Source organism: Balaenoptera musculus, chromosome 15 (assembly GCF_009873245.2).
Source record: "Balaenoptera musculus isolate JJ_BM4_2016_0621 chromosome 15, mBalMus1.pri.v3, whole genome shotgun sequence".
Lineage (NCBI taxonomy): Eukaryota > Metazoa > Chordata > Mammalia > Artiodactyla > Balaenopteridae > Balaenoptera > Balaenoptera musculus.
Window position 1 is genome coordinate 84,305,792 of NC_045799.1, and position 21,452 is coordinate 84,327,243.

The 21,452-nt window shown below is 45.7% G+C and overlaps 1 protein-coding gene across 6 annotated transcripts in view; it reads left to right on the forward strand.

Annotated features, from left to right (window-relative positions):
• The window catches only part of RNF216 (ring finger protein 216), a 180,761-nt gene that overhangs the window by 110,288 nt on the left and 49,021 nt on the right, over positions 1–21,452 (forward strand). The window contains exon 14 of one of the 6 annotated variants that reach the window (XM_036826035.1): positions 10,431–10,716. The exons of 4 other annotated variants lie outside the window; for them this stretch is intronic. In XM_036826035.1, the coding sequence (XP_036681930.1) occupies positions 10,431–10,604 (174 nt within the window). In that variant the 3' untranslated portion in view covers positions 10,605–10,716. Of the gene's footprint in view, positions 1–5,233; positions 5,647–10,430; positions 10,717–21,452 lie in introns of those variants that run through there. One more of the 6 variants, XM_036826037.1, reaches the window with a different exon arrangement.

Consider the following 21,452-nt stretch of genomic DNA (forward strand, 5'->3'; position numbering starts at 1 on the left):
ATACATACATACATACATACATACATACATACATACAACGGACGTGCCTGTGAAGCCGTCATTGTGAGAGCGGGCACACGTGTTCCCTCATGGTTGCTGTTGGCTCAGGGAGTTTGTCACCTTTGGTCACCTTTGTAGCATCCTTTTTTTTTAAATTTATTTATTTATTTATTTTTCGTTTAGATTCTGGTTCTTCCACAACTACAGGGTCCAGGCTAGCAGTGATTCTGGATTTAGGCTTCTGGAAACACGAGAGTGGGTGGGTTTGAGGTAGAGCTGAGAGGACTGGCTGGTGGGATGAGTGTGGGGGAATGAAGAAAAAGGAGGAATCCAGGGTTTTTGCTTGCGCAGCTAGTGGGTGGTGGTGTCCCTTAGTGATACAGAGGAGACTAAGAACAGCTTTGTGGGGAGGTGAGGGGATCAAACTTTGTGTTTCAGACGTGTCTGTGATGCCTTTTAGACCTCCAAGTGGAAATGTCGAAGAGCCAGTCGGATATGCAGGCCGACCACTTAGGGAAGCCGTCAGAGCCAGAGTAGAGCCAGCCGGGCACCACCGAGCCTGCCTGCGTGGGAGAGCCTCAGAGCCTGGCGATCCTGCCTGCGCGGGAGACCCTCAGAGCCTGGCCTGTCAGCTGGGGAGGCAGTGGGTGAGAGGGGACTACTGGTTTTGCCTGGGGGAGTTGAGGAAACATTATAGAAGTGACTTTAGGATTGGACCTGGAAGGCTGCTGGGTAGCTAGGGCAGAGGAGTGGGGAGAGGCCTCCCAGAAGGGGACACAGCATATTTAAGGTGTGTTTCTGAGGGAGGGGTGGGGTGGTGGCTGGTGATGAGCCATTTGGTGAAGGGACAGTCCTTGTGGGAAGAGTGTGGGCGTCTTCTTGTTAGCAATAGCAGGTCCATCCAGGGTGGGAAAGGGGATGATATGATCAAGTAAAGGTTTTCAGAAGATTATTCTGGCAGCAGGTTGAAAAAAGGACTGAAAGTGAGAAGAGATCGCAGGCAGGGAGGGCAGTCGGGCGACAGCGTAAGGGTGCGGCTCAGCCACACACAGGCAGTGCAGTGCAGTTAGCGCTGCTGCTTTCTTCCTTAGAGTGACGGCGGAGCCACCGTGCTCCCTGCCCTGGGGCTCTGGCAGCTCAGCAGAAAGGTGGGTGTGAGTGGGCCTACATGCTGTGTGGACAGTGGGGGTTCTGGCTTTATCGATCCAAGTGTGTTGGGAGGGCCGGCTCTTTATCAGTGTGATGGTCTAGCTGCTCAGGTTCTATCTCACCAAGGGCAATTCTAAAGACACTTCTGTTCCTGTTTCTGTAAGACCAGTTGTTTAAAATGCACACACTCACACTAATACTCTCATTCTCCTGGTGGCTTTTTTTCCTTTTCTTTTTTTTTAAATTGTATCCTGCAACCGCACATTCCACTGGCAGATTCCACAACAGGAATGTTCTTTCACTTGCTTGATTTCAGTGGTTTGATTTTGTGGTCTGTTGCCATAGCGCCTGGAGCTAAGGCCTTATCAAATAACTGCGCATCTGGTGAAGACTTCAACTCCCAGGAACAGGAGGCAAGGAGAACTGTCAAGGGGCTCTCCGGTCAGCTCTCCCAATACTGGGAGGCCTCGCCCAAGTTCTGGCTTCCTAACAGTCTGTTCCACCAAATACATCTCTTTAGTGTATCCATAAATACACCATTTGTTTATATAGTATTTTCTCTGTGCTGCACCGTTCTGGGGCTAAAGAATTTGCCCAGAGTCACTAGACGGTGGCAAAGCAGGCTGTTAGTCCAGCGCTCTTCACTGGGGCTGGCTGGAACAGCACTGCCACTGCCTGCATTCAAATCCCAGCCCCTCCACCAGCTAGTCATGTGGCCTTACACAGCCCACTTCACCCTCTGTCTCAGTTTCCCCTACTGTGAAAATAGGGAGGAGAATAGCCCCCTCCTAAGAGATTGGCTATAAGGATTGAATGACTTAATATAAGTAAGATGTTTAGTCCATGGGCACTCAGTGAATGTTAGCTGTTATTATTATTCATCCCACTGTGTATCTCATTTCTCCTACTCTTAGATTTGGCAACTTTACTCAGTCTTTTCAATATTCTATACTTGTGGCTCCCATAAATTTCCCTGTTGCTCTTCCCAGGGTGGTTCCAATCCCTGTGTGGTCAGGGTTATTGGAAAGTAACTGGAAGCCAACCGTACTGCCCACGTTGTTTCCAGGTGCTCATCCTCCGCTCACCTGCGGCATCCTCAGTTTCCTCAGCAGTGTCTACGGACCTGGGTTTCGGTTCTTTAATGCGCTCGTTGCTCTGTCAGTTCTCTCGATTTCCCTTTGCCTTTTAAGTGAGAGAAACCAGCTCTCACTTAGTAACCTGCTGTCCAAAAATAGGCTCTGCCACCTTCTGTATGAGGGGGCCCCTCCGACTCATGTTATTGCTCTAGACCCCATGGGGCAGGGTTTTCCTGCAGCTATGCTTGGCAGGCAGGAGGCCTGGAGGCCCAGGCTGTGATGATAGCGATGGCAGAGCAGCAGCTAAAACGTCTATTAGTCTACTGCTGGGTGCCGCCACCCTGTGGGTACTAGAAGTGCAGCGTCTCATTCAGTCCTGTAACTCTGTTATCTCTCCTTCATAGACAAGGAAACTAAAGCTGGGAGATGAGCTACTAGCCCACGGTCACCATTCAGTGAGTGGCCGAGGCAGACCACCCAGATCTGCCCAGAGCCAGTCTCCTGACCACCAGGTTGTATGGGGAGCCCAAGTTGCCTTAATCTGTCTGAATCTCACTTTGCTCATCTGTAGAATGAGATTAACTGTACATACTTGGTGAGGCTGCGATGCTGGTCAGAGGATATCTCGGCAGATCTTGACCATGTTAGTTCCCGTCCTGAGACTGGGCACAAGGCTTAATGTTCTGTAGATCCTGTTTATTAAATGTGGATAAAAATATTTACGTTGGGGCTTCCCTGGTGGCGCAGTGGTTAAGAATCTGCCTGCCACTGCAGGGGACACGGGTTCGAGCCCTGGTCTGGGAAGATCCCACATGCCGCGGAGCAACTAGGCCCGTGAGCCACAACTACTGATCTTGCGCGTCTGGAGCCTGTGCTCCGCAACGAGAGGCCGCGATAGTGAGAGGCCTGCGCACCGCGATGAAGAGTGGCCCCCGCTTGCCGCAACTAGAGAAAGCCCTTGCACAGAAACGAAGACCCAACACAGCCAAAAATAAATAAATAAAGTGAAATTCTTTAAAAAAAAAAAATTTACGTTGCATGAGCTCAGATGACGTAAAGCTGTATTGCGTATTTCTCTGCATGTGGGTGTTTTCAGTAAATTGAAAGCCTTGTAGATGACAATGAGATGGGAAGGTTTCTGGGGACCATTTTCTTACTGATCTAGTGAGGAACTGACAGTTACAGCATGCAGTCAGCAGAGGGCCCCAGAGCCTCACAAATAAGCGCAGATTCTGGCCCTCTCAGGGAGGCCAAGGCCAGCCTTCTTTGGCTTCAGTGGGCATGCAGTCAGGCAAGCCCAAACTGGAGTGCCCATCTCTGAACTTGGGAGAAAACTCCACCACTTTTGATATCAAGATAGGGGCTAGGTGGAAGATAGAAATCACAGCTAATTACAGAAGTACAGTTGCAAAATCTGGTGGCCTGGTAGTTGGGACTATGTGTAGTCTTGCTTTGAGGGTGGGGCGGAGGATTGTGTGGTATGCCATTGTATGTAAAAGAGGAGCCCATTGGCTCTGCAGGAACCGGGAGGTGAACAAGAAACTATTTATCTAACTCCTTCACACCCCAGTATCCCCTTGCTCTGGTTTTTATTGGGTTCTGCTTCAGTAACCCGCATGGCCTCTGCATGTATAATCCCCTCCCTGGGCAGACTCTTTCCTGGGAAGTCCTGTGCAAGGCTTCCAGGATTGTGGACAGCAAATGCAGAGTGAAGTAATGACAGACACACCCGGAAGAGGATTAAGCTTTTTGGCTCTTAAGCCTCAGTATTAGCAACTGAATGGCCAGATTCCAGACTGGTTATTAGTAATTTCTTTCTACTCTGAGGATCCTGATTGTAGGTGAAGTGACAAGCGCTTGGAACGATGCCTTTATAAGTACTTGTTGTTAGAGTCTACCAAAAACGGTATATGGACCTTTGTTTTTATTTTATTTTTTTTTATGGTTTTTTTTGGTCAAGCCACACGGCATGCGAGATCTTAGTTCCCTGACCAGGGATCGAACCCGGGCCTTTGGCAGTGAGAGTGAGGAGTCCTAACCACTGGACCATCAGGGAATTCCCTGTATATGGGCCTTTAAATTGTGGCCTGGATCTTATATTTCATTCCCTTTTTTCCCCATGGATGTCCCTTTTTTTCTCCTTTATAGTGGAAAGCTTAGAAAAATGGCAAGAAAGCCAAAAGAATGCAGTTATATCACTAGCAGTAAAATTTATCTCATGCTCACCTTTAGTGAATGTAGGAGGCATTCATTGCCTGTGCTGCACATACAGTAAGAGCACATAGTGTTCAGAGGGCAGGGGAATCTTGGTGACTCCTTGGTTGACGCGTGGAAATGCGTGTTCAGCAGTCTACGTAATATGTGTTTGTCCTGAAGTGAACACCTTGACGGTTTAGAAATAATGCTAATACAAAATAAAATCATTTTCAGCTTCCCATGCCTTATAAGTTACATCAGAGTACCCTGAAACTGTTGGGTGGGCAGGCCCCACTCGTGTGTGTGTGTGTGTGTGTGTGTGTGTGTTATACCAGTATTTTACTTAAACTGGGCCGCTAGTTAGGTTTTCTTAGGAAGGTCATAGAACAGAACAGAATCTGGTTTGTTTTGGTTTGCTTTTGTTTGGCTTTGTCTTTAAGAAACAGTAACCCCTACCCACTGGAAACATGGACCTTGGATGAGAGTATTTCCGGCATTCACTGGTCCCATTTTGGAGCACCCCAGCTGGATGCACACCTGGTCATAGGCCCAAGGTCAGCCTTGAAATAACAGCAGGGGACAATGGCTGGAGGGGAAGTACTTTGAACCTGAGGCCCAAGGAAGGCCAGTGGCCTTTCTGTCTGTCATGGTTCTCATATTGTACTGTTTGTGAGTCCTTTATTTCTTTACCAGTTGTTAGGCCTGAAGTGCCATTCTTCTGCAAGAATAAGGGCTTAGATTAGACTGGCTTTTTTCCAGCACAAGCCTACTCTTTCTAATTGTGCACCTGTCCCCCTTTTGTGCCCTCTCAGGGTGTCTGGGGTGCTGTTTGTGTTCCAAGAGTGCCATTGAAGCTGTGGTAGCCATGCAGACAGGCAGACAAGACCGAAGCAGTAGGTCTGGAGCAGACTGCACCACTTTGTTCCACGCAGAAATGCCACGTGGACAGAGGCTGCAAGGAAGCAGCTCACTGGCTCTGCTGCAAGTGCTGCTGGGAGATTTCCCCAGCAGCGGTTCTGACAGGGCTTACCTCGTTTCAGAGTTGTACTCATTTTGCACCTGCTGTCAACACTTTTACTGTCAGCTTCGTTTTGTGTTAAAATTTGCATAAATTTTTAAGGTATGAAGCTGGGGAAAAAGGAATTTCTTTCAGATAGAGGAGGTGCTTATGAGCTTCATGATCTGTGTGGTCCTGCCTCTCTCCTCCATCCACGGAGATACAGCCCAGAAAAGTCACTTCCCTTGCAGGAGCCTTAGATTCTTGTCTGTGACTCACTTGCCTCAGTGCAGGGGATTAGGGATTGACAAGATGATGGGTGTGAAGCACCCAGTACAGTAAGTAGTATATAGCAGGTATTTAATAAACGATGCCATATCTAAGTCTTCGAGAGTTGATACTTCTTCTTTCCATGCTATTATTTTAAAATCAAATTTTAACCTTTCAATTAAATTGCGGGAGTTCTGCTCTGTTACATATGAAGCTAACATATTCAAACATTAACCGTTTTACATCCACATTGCTTTACAGGCTCCCTTCTTTGTGCTCCTACAAGTGGGTGTCAGCATTTCTTTGAAACAGTCTTCCCAAGGATTCCTTGACTGGCAGATTTTTCTCATAGCCTGTGATGACTTAGGGTTGTTTGGGTTTTTTTGTCTAAATCTAGCCGTATGGAAGAATTTCTTCAGAATCTCTTATCTCCCCATTTCACCTGGTCGGACTTTCACTCTGGACTGTAGCTGTGGCCTCCTGCACTCCGTCTCCTGACTCTCTTTTCCTCCCTCCAGTCTGCCCTATAATGTTGTCAGCCTTGCTGTTCCTTCACATCACCCAGTTAGAACCTGCAGTGGCTTCTAGAGCCCAGGCCTTTGACACTCTTTCAAAAGAAGGAAACCTGGCCACTTCCTCCTGATTTCTCGCAGACCAGACCAGGTCCTCCACGTGCCTGCCTCTGCTCATACACGTGCCTTCACCTGGACCATTCTCTTTACCTCTTGTCCTGCGGTCTCCACAAAGCCCTCTCCAGTCCACAGTGCTCTGTGGATCCTTTCCACATTAATTAAATAGATAAATAGGCAGGTAAGTAGATGGGTAGGTAGGTAGGTAGGCAGGCAGTGGCCCTGTTTTATACTTCGGGGCTCCACAGAAGAATCTCAGTAACCACTGACTATTTAACCTGCTTTCCCCTCTCAGGTAGGGCTGGTGCCAGATGCAGTACTGCCCACAGGTGGGGTTTGGCGTTGGAGAGAATACATCTGTCTCAGCATCAGATTGTTCGGTAAACTGGTCTCAGGGAGTCCAGTTGGTGCAGAGCGGATACCCACACTGTGCATGCGTGTCCCCGTCCCACCATGAGAGTGGGTAGAGAGGCTGATAGATACCACCCCATGTCTCTTGTAAAGACAGAACAAACCTATAAATTGCAGCTTCTTAGGCTAAGGCTTAGGAAATCTCAGCACTCCTGTAGATTTTCTGACCAAGGGATCCCCAGAGGTCAAGCGATAGAATCCAGAGAGAGAACCTCAAGCACAAAGTGCCTCAGCTTCTCACCTTCCATCCTAGACCTCCAACTCTCCCCACTCTCTGCAGCTCCCTTCTCCTCCACTTTCCCACCTCTCCTTGCAGCCTGTCACCAAGTTCTCTCCAAGTCTCTCCTCTACCCTGCGCTGCTCGCCCAGATCTCAACAGCCTCCTCACAAGGCTTCCACTTCCAGTTTCATGCTCCATACCTGCACTGGAGTGATCTTCCTACAGAACAAACTTGGCCGTGTTGTCTCCTGTTGAAGACCCTCCATAGCCCCCATGGCTCTTAGGATGCACCTTAGGAGGCCTTACACATCTGGCCCAGGATCTAGTTGGCCTCACCAGACTCCTCTCCTGCACATCTTCCTTCTCCCAGCATCATGTTCCAGCCCCACACGACTTGAGTTTCCTCACTAGACCAGCTCTCTCACAACTCTGCTCTTTGTACTTGTTACACCCTCCACCCTCTCCTGGGTGACTCTTCCTGAACCTTTGAACCTCAGCCAGACCCTCTCCTTTGTGCAGCCTTCCCAGGCCCCACCCCTTCCCTGACACCTAGAACACCATGTGACCCTTCTTCTCTCTGGTCCCACTCTACACTAGCCGATACCTGAACAGAAACACTGTAGGATCCACCTCTTAGCCAGCACCTACTCAGGACCTGGCATAAGCATTTGTTTGGATGAACAAGTGAGTTAGTCATGAGGAGTAGACACCACCACTCCCTGATGATCTCTGCTTTATGAGAAGACAGCTCTTTTCAAAGAGGCCTTTTCCGAGCAGCAGTAACCATGAACTCTTGTACTTGTCTTGGGGGGGGTGTGGGGGCCTGGGGAGAAAGATGGAGAGGGAACAGTCTCTTGATGGTTAAGGAAAACCACATATACCTTTGTAAAAAGGGTGGGGGCAGGATGGAGACAGCGGGACCAGCTGGTGAGTGGCAGCAGTTCAGTAGCTGGATGAACAAACAAGCCTAAACCTAGAGCCAAGGTTGTGAACATTTCCTTGGTGCTAGTGTGCATCCCCCAGCTGTGCCCGGTCCTAAATCTGGTCTGTAAAGTGCAGAAAACCCTACTCCCAGCGCACGCGCGCACTTGCACACACACACACCCCTGATGCAGCCCATAGCCATTTTCATTTAGTCCTCACCAACATTATAAACTATTTTTTTAGTTAGCTACCAATATATGAAATCAGATTTTATGTAAAATTTCAGATTTCTGGCTTCTCTTAAATTTAAAGCTTAGGCAAACTGAATCTCGCTTTTGATTGGCAGCTATTGGTCACCACGATTGGTTGTTATTTTCTGGCAGCTTGCATTACCTGCCACCCATATGGGCGTTTTGAGTTTGCAGTTCGTGATCTGCTGTAATCTCCTCCTGAAAGTCAGAGACAGAGTCTTGTTCATGGTTTTATTTCCACTTCCTAATACAGTGTCTAGCTTGCTTGATAAATATTTGTTGAAATAGATTTAATCACACTTTAGTATCATAACTATTTGTTGTCGTGTACTGGCAAGAGAATGCAGGGAGATGGATGCAAGTTTAATTCAACATGTATTTTGTGAATTCTGGAAACCTCTTTTTATTCCCAGAAGGTATATTGAGTCCGATTCCTGTTGAAATTGGTCAGTAGCATAAACTATCTCTTCATGCTCTAAGCACCACATTGTGTTGAGGGGGGTGGTATATTCTGAGGATTACCATTAATAAAGGTAGAAGTAACTGGTATAACTACAGGATTATTGGGAATTCCCTGGTCCAGTGGTTGGGACTTGGCGCTTTCACTGCAGGGGCCTGGGTTCAATCCCTGGTCAGGGAACTGAGAATCCGGCAAGCCACGCAGCACGGCCAAAAAAAAATTATTATTATTCCCCCAAAGTCAACATGTACTTAGAGGCCCCACTTCCAGGAAGCCACGTGTTCATCTGAATGGAAAATAGATCAGTGGCACTCTCGGTTTTCGGGGACTTAGTCACAGTCTCCACAGCCTGTTCCTGTCTGTCCCCCAAAAATCATGACTTAGAGTCTCAGCATGAATGAAGAAGGTCAAAGGGCAGCAGTGTGTGCACAGAGGGTCAGGACCTCTCTGGATCCACCACCATCTAGTGTTTGATCACCATTGAAGACCACCCTATTAATTTGCTAGGGCCGCCATAACAGAATACCACAGATTGGCAGCTTAAACAACAGACATTTACTTTCTCACAGTTCTGGAGGCTGGAAGTCCAAGATCAAGGTGTTGGCAAGTTTGATTTCTTCTTAGGCCTCTCTCCTTGGCTTGTAGGTGGCCACCTCCTCACTGTGTCCTCACAGGGCCCTTCCACCGTGAACGCAAGTCTCTGGTGTCTCTCTATGTGTCCAAATACCTTTCTTCTATAAGGACACCAGTCAGGTTGGCTTAGGGTCTACCCTAAGAGCCTCATTTCAACGTAATGACCCCTTTAAAGGCCCTGTTTCTAAACAGATTCACATTCTGAGCTACTGGGGGTTAGGACTTCAACATCTGAATTTAGGAGGGAGCACAATTCAGTCCATAATGGCTGCCAAAAAAAACCAGTGTCTTTTGTAGCCTGCTTCAGGTGAGAAAGCCACATAAATCAGGAGTGGTTATAATTGAGCTTACAACTGAGCCAGAGGCAAATCTATTAGAGCTTTAGCAGATGTGTCCCCATGTATTTCCAGGTTCTCCAGCCTTTATCCAGGCACATAGGGCAATTGCTGCTGAGCCCGAGTGGAGCAGAGCTTGGGGCGCCTGACAAAAGGCAAATGGCTTCTGGTGAAGTTTTGTCCTATTGTCCATCTGTTGTTTTGAGTTGTTGCTATAAGGAAGGAATTAAGAATGAAAAACAAAGATACTGGCAACACCAGAGCAGGCTTCCACTCTGGCAGCTCTCTGCAGAGCCAGGTGTTCACAAAATCACTGTAGGCCCTTCTAGGGGAGGGGGCATGGAAGGGGGGCGTGAGTGACATTGTTCCTATTGAGTAGACCTTCAGCTCTACCTTCCTGGGCTGGGCTTATCTTGCCTTCAAGGAAGGCTGTGGACAGGCTCCTTACATGGCCAAACACTACAAGTTCCCCCTCGGTACACCATATAACTGGAACTGAGAATTGGGGCCACAGATAAAGGCTGAAAGACAGCTTAAAAAAGATGAGAGGGAAGTCACATTTGCAACATACTGTGTTACGAGACCCATTTACAACACCTTAGTTGCACTTTTGCTTCCAAAGGTCACCTTTGGGTTTTTGAACATGAAGAAAACTAATGAAAAAGTGGTTAAGCATTAGTGGGTGGTGGTTAAGCATGCTTTGGGGTCAAGTGGTGAGGATGCACCATTGATTAGTTTCTCTCTGATCAAACACTTTCTGATAGTGTTTGAGATAGTGGTATACTAAGGTTTGTTTTATACTTGAGTGACTAACTGTACTGAAAATTTAAGTCCAAGAATAAGCAAACAAGAAAATAAAAGACCATTTGTCTTCATCAGCAATCAGCTCAGCACTCTCGCCTGGTTCTGAATGTCTCTTCTTGGCAGCTTCCTCGACGTGCCATCAGGCAAGCCCTGCCTCCCCGCATAGCTGGGTCCTTCCCTGCATCAGCAAGCAGCCTTTACGGGCAGGCGAGTATGTGCTCAGTGCAGATGGTTTATATACAGTCTTGAAGACCCTGTGCCGGCATTGTTTGTTTGCAAGGTGCTTTCCAAAATGCATTGTTCATCATCTCGTTTTCAACAAAAATATTTGGCAAATTTGATAATAAATTTTAGACCTTGATTTACAAGCATAAAGAATTGTAGATTTCACTGTTGCCCCCTCCTGTCACCTCACTCTCTCATACCTCTTTGTCCCCTAATGTTAAATATGTTGATGGCCTTTCCCTTGAAGCAAGATGGAGTGATGATTTCATGAGCATTGAGTGAACTCTGCCAGTCCCCTTAGCCATGCTGAAAAGAATGGAGAATGAATATAGTCAACTTCCTTAAAAATTGCCAGTAGTGAAAACTGATCTGCTAAAGAACCCATATTTACCTGATTTTCTTCTTGTCTGAATAGAGGTATCAAAAAGATCAGCAAAACCAAGACCTGTGTAAGAAGAGGCCATGGCTTCTCAAACTTTACTGTGTATTAGAATCACTCAGTGATCTTGTCAAAATGCAAATCTGCTTAGTAAGTCTAGAGTGGAGCCTGATATTCTGCATCTCTAACAAGCTCCCAGGGAAAGACAGTGCTGCTCATCCTTTGAGGAGCAAGCTAGGTAACCATCCCCTGAATGTTCTCTGATGTTCTTTATACTATTATGTCCCACAGAACTAAAAATCGTTGATTAAACTGCTCGTATTCCTAAGGGAGAGGACTAGTTTTCAGTTGGATAAAGAGTGACTTCCCTGGTGGTCCAGTGGGTAAGACTCCACACTCCCAATGCAGGGGACCCGGGTTTGATCCCTGGTCGGAGAACTAGATCCTGCATGTGTGCCACAACTAAGAGTCTGCATGCCGCAACTAAAAGATCCCATGTGCCGCAACTAAGACCCGGCACAGCCTGCATAAAGAAAGAAAGGGAGGGAGGGAGGGAGGGAAGGAAAAAAGGAAGGAAAAAAAATTGGATAAAGAGCCATGTGGGCATGTGAGTTCAGTAGGGGTGTAAGGATGATAGTATCTGAAGACATCAGATGGATAGCGTACTAACCAAATACATAGTGTTTTACTGTTTCCTATAACAAAAATATATGAAAACGTACAGCATAACTGGAGTTGCCAAAGCATGTGAAGTGGGAGCATGGAGGGAGTGAGGCATTAGGAGGGTGACAGCACGAAGCGTTTCTGTATTGAGACAGGTCTCTGTGTTCGTGTTTCTGTACCTTTCGAGTTGGGATTCTTCCACTTGCATTTTTTATCATGCCCTTGTGTCAAGTTGACATTTTTTCTTCCCTTTTCTGACCCTTCTATTCAGTCATATTGCTTGAGCCCAAGAGAGGCTTTTCTTTTTGTCACACTTAAGGAGCAAGGAGGGAAAGATTGAAAGCTCACCATTGCTGTTTACTCTGAGGAGGGGGTTTCTTTGTTTGTTTGTTTGTTAATGAGAATATGAAAAACTACTAGCTAGGCAGCTGCTCCCTCCCTGCAAGCCTGCTGTATAAACGGCACTTGTGAAGTGGGTGTAACTCTACCTCCAGCTAAGTTCGAGGAGAGAACGTTCCTTCCAACACCAAAGGAAAGGGACTGTCATTGGCAACACATCAGCAATCCATGTCACTCTTGGTTTTCTTAACCTGCTTCATAAGAATTAAACAGCCCTGATTGTACCTCCCATTGATAGCAGAACAGAAGGAGGGAATGTGAAAGTACCAGTAAAGATCAGAAGTGACTGCACCCTTTCAATTTTTTACCATTGTTTGCTCTTTCCTTTCTGGGAAGACAGTGAGGATTCTGTCTCCTTGAGATGTACAGAATTTGGGACAATTCTGGGTTCTTTGGAGGAAAATCATTCTAAAAACCTTTGCGAGTATGTAGTCCCCTCGATTGCCATCCCTTTTCCAGGAGCTGACCGTGTGCCTGTGGGCAGATGAGATATTTATAAATGGCCGTCCACTCCCTGGACAGTGAAGAAGGAAGGCCCTGAACTCTGAAGAAAAGAGCTTTGTGGTCAGGCGTAACCCAGGCAGAGTATTGCCAGGGTCCACGGTGGAAGGATTAGGCCCTCTGTTCAAAGCATTGCCAATATGTGAAGCATAAAGAGAGCACACAGTTTGATAATTTCAAGCACTGCTGACAATACCCGGCAGTCTGCTTGGCCCCCGGTGGGCACTTAGTCGATATTTTAAGTGGATGATATCAGCATAGAATCTGCCCTGCAAACCTTATGAGCAAAAGAAAAAGAAAAGACAGACATACCCACACTGCACTGTGTGCAAATGTAGAAAACAAGCTGTGAGGAACATCAGGCTGTTGCTGGTGCTCTCTCTAATTGCTGGGGAGTTAGAAACACAAATGGCAGGGGGTGAGAGGAGCAGCAGAGAAGCTGAGTCCCTGCTAGTGAGGTCAGCATTCAAAGGGAGAGCCTCTCAAGAATATACAATGGAGAAAAGACAACCTCTTCAATAAGTGGTACTGGGAAAAATGGATAGATACATGTAAAAGAATGAAATTAGAACACACCCTAACACCATACACAAAAATAAACTCAATGGATTAAAGACCTAAATGTAAGGCCAGACACTATAAAACTGTTAGAGGAAAACATAGGCAGAACACTCTATGACATTAACCACAGCAAGATTCTTTTTGACGCACCTCCTAGAGTAAGGGAAATAAAAACAAAAATAAACAAATGGGACCTAATGAAACTTAAAAGCTTTTGCACAGCAAAGGAAATCATAAACAAGATGAAAAGACAACCCTCAGAATGGGAGAAAATATTTGCAAATGAAGCAACTGACAAAGGATTAATCTCCAAAATATACAAGCAGCTCATGCAGCTCAGTATCACAAAAGCAAATAACCCAATCCAGAAATGGGCGGAAGACCTAAATAGACATTTCTCCAGAGAAGACATACGGATGGCCAACAAATACATGAAAAGATGCTCAACATCACTTATCATTAGAGAAATGCAAATCGAAACCACAATGAGGTATCACCTCACACTGGTCAGAATGGCCATCATCAAAAAATCTAGAAACAATAAATGCTGGAGAGGGCGTGGAGAAAAGGGAACCCTCCTGCACTGTTGGTGGGAATGTAAATTGATACAGCCACTATGGAGAACAGTATGGAGGTTCTTTAAAAAACTAAAAATAGAACTGCCATATGACATAGCAGTCCCACTACTGGGCATATACCCTGAGAAAACCATAATTCAAAAAGAGACATGTACCACAATGTTCATTGCAGCTCTGTTTACAATAGCCAGGACATGGAAGCAACCTACTGTCCATCGACAGATGAATGGACAAAGAAGATGTGGCACATATATACAATGGACTATTACTCAGCCATAAAAAGGAACGAAATTGAGTTATTTGTAGTGAGGTGGATGGACCTAGAATCTGTCATGCAGGGTGAAGTAAGTCAGAAAGAGAAAAACAAATACCGTATGCTAATGCATATATATGGAATTTTTAAAAGCGGTACTGATGAACCTAGTGGCACGGCAGGAATAAAGATGCAGACATACAGAATGGACTTGAGGGCACTGGGATGAAGTGAGTAACATTGACATATATACACTACCAAATGTAAAATGGATGGCTAGTGGGAAGCTGCTGAATAGAACAGGGAGATCAACTCAATGCTTTGTGATGACCTAGAGGGGTGGGATAGGGAGGGTGGGAGAGAGGCTAAAGAGGGAAGGGATATGGGGATATATGTATACATACAGCTGATTCACTTTGTTGTACAGCAGAAACTAACACAACATTGTAAAGCATTTATACTCCAATAAAGATGTGGAAAAAAAAAAAAAAAAAGGAGAGCCTCTGCGTGTCAGGCACCCTACCAGAGGTGACACCTCTTCTCATTTAATGCTTATACTACTACAGGGAGATCTGAAAGTGGTAACTCTTTGAGAAGAGAGTGCCCATAGCAGCAAATAGCAGCAAATACTTCCTCTTATTCTCCAAGCCTTCTGCTACATTGTGTTGTCTTTATTCCTTTCATTGGGTTGGGTCAGCAGTTGGGGAGGGCATGTGAGCTTTAAAAATAAAAGTGGAAGGAAATCCAATGGGATTTACCAATTACCAGCACAGAAGTGTACCTGAAACCACATCCCAGAAACCAGTACTTTTTTTTTTAAGGGAGTTTCTGAAAACTAACTTCCTGTATGTCATTTTTTTCTCCAGTCTGTCCACCCAGCATGGTGAGCCATAAAATCCTTCCAACAGAGCAAGTCTGTGTGTCTGTCTCAGGGAAGAGGAAGAAAAAGGAAACTAGAGATATTGCGTTGTCCTGAGGGGTCCAAAAAAGAGTGAGTGCGGGCCACGTTCAAGGGAACAGGACAGCAGACTCCACAAGGGAAAGGCTCACGTGTGACCTCTACTTCCTTATGAAAGTCCATTTCTGAAAGGGGAAATGAACGTCATTGGAGAAAGAGTGGGATTGAGGGGTCAACAGGGAGGCGAGCGAGAAGATAGAAAAATGCAGACAAGTAGGGCCTGTCACAGGAGTGCGGGGAAAAGGCAGCCACTGAAGGGAAATAATGAGAAGAATTGTTTTCCTCCCTGTCCTGCTTTAATGCTCTCATTGGCTATTTCCTACCACAACCCCTACCGCTCCTTCAGGAACCTGTTCTCCTCTCAAGTTTTCCAGAAATCATTACCAGTTTCGGTATCAGAAATGGTCATATGAACTGTAACTACCGGTTGTAACAACTCTGCAGAGGATCTGTTCTTGCTCTGTGTGCGCTCTGAGGCCTGAACACCTTGCCTTAAGCCCAGCTAAGGTGGAAAGATGGTATTGGTACACTCCAACTGGATATCCACCTAGGAGTTCCTATTTCTGTAAATTAAAGCTGAAGTTTGTAGTTCAGGAAGTTGCTACCAACTTGTGATCTTATGTTACATGAATGATGCAATTCTAACCCATCAATAATTAACAGAATTTGAGTCAAGAATTATCTGAGTGTTATCTAGTGGCTGAATGGGCTCAAAGTTGAGCCAATTCTTGGTTCCAGGAAGCCTGACACTAGCAGGGCTTTGGATTCCTATCACTGTAGGACTACAAAATGCCAGAAATTCTGTAGTGAACTGTGAAAGACATCACCAGAGAGAAATGCAAGTAGGATGTGCCTCGATACTCAGGCAGAGAGAGATGGGTGTGATGTTATTAAGTAGCCCAAAAGAGAGATTGCCAGTCCCTAAGGCGTAGCAATTTTACCCGCTCTCTTTCATTTGTCATCTTTCCATTTTAGAAACCTAATCTAGTACCTTAATGACCCCCACCACTCAGAAGCTTCCTGTCTCTTCCTCTCTGCCTTGCATGCCACCCCTGGAGCACCCTGGGGCTCTGACCTGTGCCCCTTTGCGTTTGTCCCCACTCGCCCTGGGTGACCTCATCCAAGCTGTCTTAAATGCCTTCTGCGTGCCAGAGCCTCATACATCTGGACTCCAGCCCCACCCCTCCCTGAGCTCCTAGCCTAACAAGTTCAAACCACACAGCCAAACAGTTCCCCAAATCCACCACATAAAATCTAAATCTGTCATGTTTTCTTCAAAAATAACTCCCTTCTCCTTGCTTGAGTCCTGGGGAGAAAACAAACATGATTACAATAATGTCCCCATTTTCTAGTTCATCAAATGAGGGAATACAGATAAATCCAGGCTCCACTTGATTAATCCCATTATTAAACATGGCATTTGCTATTACAGTTCCAGATACTATGTCTCTGTGATATCTTCCTTTTCAAGTCTTGTTCTCTTGACAAGGGTTTCATAAAAGTACACTGACAACATCTCATAAACCATGAATCCTAAAAAATTAAGATGAGTCTGATGAGACCTGGGCACCAACTGCAGTAACATACCTGGTCTCCAACTGCACTAACCTCATGGGTTAGTTGGCCTAACTAAAAGGCAGTAACATACCTGGTCTCCAACTGCACTAACCTCATGGGTTGCATTTCGTGAGAAAGCCCGTTAATGAGAACTGACTGAATATGTCCTCGTCAGAGAGGCTTGTCGTCTAGTAAAACGAGAAGACATGGCACCTGTCTCCTCCACCCTAGTATCTAAAGACTGTTGTTGGTCTGCATGGCGCTCTGCATAGGCTGGAAGCTCCACCCTCAGGGAAACTGAACACAGAGTCAGGGGATTGACCTAGTACCCCCACAGCCCCCTCGGACTTGTCTGCTGAGGCAGAGAGTACCACTCCCCGTACAGTGTTGACCCAGCAGGCGAAGATAATCTGGCTGGGAAAGGGCTGTAAGGTCAAGCCAGGGCAGATTTTGTAGTCATTGCCATTTTTGAGAAGAATTTTCCACAGCTGCCTTTTTTCATCTTCCGCACTGAAATAGTGGCAGGAGCTAATCAGAAAAGCCTTTGAAGCATCCAAAATAGTTAACATCACAGTCCGTGATGCTCTGTCCTCCAAGGTGAGCCTAGAGATTTGCCCTCAGATCAGTCTATTTTTATTTGAGATACAGTTCTAAAACACTTAGTTATCTAGTTTTCAACTCCTTAACAATAGATGGGGAGAAAGAAGGAGCATGTTGGGCAGTCATAGAAACAGCAGCAAAAAAGGGCCACCTGAAAGCAAGGAAAAAACTGTCTATCCGAAACAAACATGAGGACTCCAAAGGCCCAGCAGCCCGGGGACATTCTGGGTAGGGACAGACTTGGTAGACTCCTTATAGCTCAGAGTGGCTGGCATACACCGAGACCATAACTGAGTCACCAAGAAAAGATTGAATTATGTCCTCTTCACTCTAAGAATTTTATCCCAAGTGAAAAGTCCTGGTGTCTGTAAAGCGGTCCAAGAAATACAGAACCACATGTACCCTAGGATCACAGATTCTACAGGGTCCTCTTACACTTATCAGGACCCATCTTTCTGAGTATGTGCTATTCTTATTATTTTGATTTTTTATTCTTTTATTTTTTCTACTGTATTCTAAAACTCAGCCATATTTAGACCAAGTCAATGAAATAAATCCCCAGACCTAACCAAAATAAAAGTATTAGTGAAAGATACACCCCAGAATACACCCACACCCAGTGCTTACACCCTGATCATCGTGCTGTGCTTTTTGATTTGCAAATATGGAGATTAATCCAGTCCTTCTACAGCTGTTTTTAAATCCTAGGGAGGGTGGGGGCAGTAATAGCAGTTTGAGCCCAGGGTGTATGAATGGTGTGTTTTAGTCTTGGGGTGAGGACTGGAACCCCAAGTCCACAAATCTGAATCAGTCACACTCTCCACCTACAGGCGCACCATCAGAACCAGCTGCAGAAGACCCCTCTTGTTTTACTGGGTTTTCTCCATCTCCAATCCCTACTCCTATCTCCTCCCCCTTAGACACCCATTTTAAATACTCAGTATATGTCCTTGGATATGTGTGTATCTTGAGAAAATAGAGTTCTATGCCTATATGATTTTCATTTACATAAATGATACGTGCTGTAAATCTCATTCTGTTCTTTTTTTCATACTGTTTCTGAGGTCTTTTCTGCATTGCTTTTTGTGAATGTTTCTCCTTGCCTGCATAGCATCTTGTTATCCATTCTCCTGTGTACCGTAGCACCTCTCTGCCATCCTAGACCCCTGAATGCATCCTTATGGGCCTGGGGAAGCAACCCTAGGTGGAGGTGGCCAGGCAGTTGACACTCTCCAGCTGTACTCAGCGGTTCCCTTTGACACACAGCCTCACGAGCACCTCACGTGGATTGACTTTCTGATTGTTGCCAGTCTGCTTAGTATAAAGTGTTTTACATACGCATTTTTCTGGTAACTATTTTTTAATTTTTTTTATGGAAGTATAGTTGATTTATAATGCTTCAGGTGTATAGCAAAGTGATTCAGTTGTGTGTGTGTGTATTCTTCTTCAGATTCTTTTCCATTATATGTTATTATAAGATATTGAATATAGTTTCCTGTGCTATACAGTAGGTCCTTATTGTTTATCTGTTTTATGCATAGTAGTGTGTGTCTGTTAATCCCAAATTCCAAATTTATCCCTCCTACCTCCTTCCCCCTTTGGTAACCATAAGTTTGTTTTCTATGTCTGTGAGTCTATTTGTGTTTGGTAAATAAGTTCATTTGTATCATTTTTTTTAGATTCCACGTAAAAGCAACATCATATAATATTTGTCTTTCTCTGTCTGACTTAACTTCACTTAGTATGGTAGTCTCTAGGTCCATCCATGTTGCTGCAAATGGCATTATTTCATTCTTTTTTATGGCTGAGTAGTATTCCATTGTATATATACACCACATCTTCTTTATCCATTCATCTGTCAGTGAACATTTAGGTTGCTTCTATGTCTTGGCCATTGTAAATAGTGCTGCTGTGAACATTGGGATGCAGGTATCCTTTCAAATAAGAGTTTTTGTCTTTTCTGGATATATGCCCAGGAGTAGCATTGGTGGATCATATGGAAACTCTATTTTTAGTTTTTTAAGAAACCTCCATCCTGTTCTACTTAGTGACTGCACCAATTTACCATCCCACCAACAGTGTAGGAGGGTTTCCTTTTCTCTACACCCTCTCCAAAGTTTATAGACTTTTTGATGATGGTCATTCTGACTGGTGTGAGGTGGTACCTCATGGTAGTTTTGATCTGCATTTCTCTAATAATTGGCGATGCTGAGCATCTTTTCATGTGTCTGTTGGCCATTTGTCTTTGGTAACTTTTGAAGTTGCACATCTCCCCTCTCATAGCTTTAACCCATTTTTCTATCAGATTTCTTTTTTTTTTTTTTACTTCCCTATTTTTGCCAGTTCCCTGTACATTCTAGATATTAATCTTGTTTCAGTTTTAAGTGTTTCAGATATCTTCTCCTAGTCAGTCACACATCTGTTAACCCTGATCTATGGTGTCCTCCTTAGGATAAAACTACTCAGTTCAGTTGTTTCGCCTTTGTAGTGGGTGCTTTGGGGAAGTGTTTAAGAAATCCTTTCCTAACTAAAGAACACACAGATATTTGCCTACATTTTCTTTTATTAGCTTTAACATTTGAGAAAGTTTCTAGTAATGCCTTCCCTGTCCCAGAGAGCCTTACTGACCTGTGCAGCACAACTGTTAGTCCGGACCTCTTTGGGGATGTTTTCTCATCTTATTATGACTATATTCACCTCTTGGGCTCTTCTGCTAGGGCATAAACCCATCTGTGGGGGCGGGACGGAGGTGGAGGTACAGGCTCGGCGAGCAGCCAGGCTGCCTCCTGCGGAAACAGGCCACCGTGAGTGGCCCACAGGGTCTCCCTCTTTGGAAACCTTTGCTCATAAGGTGGAAAGCCTAGGTCAGAGACCTCCGTGAGCTGTCCTATCCAACGTCCACCAAGGGGTATTGTGAACCCTAAGTCCTGACGCTGGGTGCAGGTACCACTGACAGCTGTACAGAATGCCCCCTGAAACTGCACTCCACCTTAGAATCAGCACTTCCACTGAACTACCTGTGATTGACGTCTCTGCTTCCTCCTTCCTCCTGTGCTCAGACCTCATCGCTCCTCCTCTACCTGGGCAGCCTATTGGAACCCCAGCTGCATAAATCTCCCAGCCTGTTGCCGGACCTGCCACGGGGGAGGACTGCTAACTAAGGTGGTCTCCACTCCTTCTCAGAGGCCTGTGTGGCGGGGCCTGGTTTCTCTACTTTTCTGGCTCTCAGTGCATCATCAGACCAGGCTAAAATACACGTGGACAGTATGTTCAAAAGACCTTTTTTTCTAATTTTGTCAAAGAAGAAAAAAACAACAAAAGTGTGCATGCTGTGTACTCAGGAATGCCCAGGAAACTGGGCAGCCTATTAGGTGAGGGACATTAATTACCATTTATTTACCGTTGAAGAGTAGTCATGACTGTCCTAGAGGAAAGCCACCAAGGCCAGACCTCGTAAGGAGGCAGTGCTGGGATCTGGGCAAGGTTTCTCAAAGCATAATCTGTAAGCCAGCTGTAGCAGTGTCCCAAGAAGCTGCTCCATGTGCAGGTTCCTGGGTCCGCCCAGCACCACAGCGTTAGAATCTTCATCTTTTATTAGCAACCCCAGTGATTTTTGTGCACACAGAAAGTGAGTGCCAGGGTCAAGGGTTTTGTCTGACACTACTGACCCAGAAGCTGAATTTTACACTGGCCCAAGCCAAATCCACACAAGATTAAAAGAGAAACCAGAATGCAACTAGAGTCCCAGATGTAACTGCCACATAGACACTTAGGTTGGCCTTCTAGCACATGCTCTCTGTCCCCAAAGGCACATCTAAGAGGGAGTGCAAGGCAGGGGACAGGTCCAGTCATCTCCTGGCCATTTGTCACGGCTGCAGGATGGTAGCTGTGACAAGGCCAGAGATACTTGAGGTGGCTGGTGCAGTTACCTCTCCTTTAGAGCATGTGGAGTCAGGCTGACAAATCCTTCATTTCTTCTTTTTCTAACCTCAGGTAACTCAGGTGATATCCTTCTGTTTCTCAGGTTGTGAGAGCTGTTCATTAGGCTGTAGCACTCTTCTCCTTGGCCGTGCCTCTCCTGTTTGATTTGTAGACTTGCTCCCTGAGCCCTTCTGCCACTTGTCTGTCTCCGACAAGAAATACATAGCATTTCCCGGTTTAACACTGAGGCAGAGGGTCACTTCTCTCCAAGTTCTGGATTGTGAGTGGCCTTTATTGTCTGTCTGCCCCTCAACACCCCTGCCCAGCTAGCTAACACCATGAAAATATAGATGAGGTCTCGAAGCATATTGTGGGAGGTACATCTTTTGGTTTTCCTGAAATCTGGAGCCTCCCTTCCAGGGCATGTTGACAGTGGAGTGAGAGCAGGGAAGAGCTGGCTTTGCCGGCTCTTCCTTCCAGGCCAGGATTCCCAGAAGCTCCA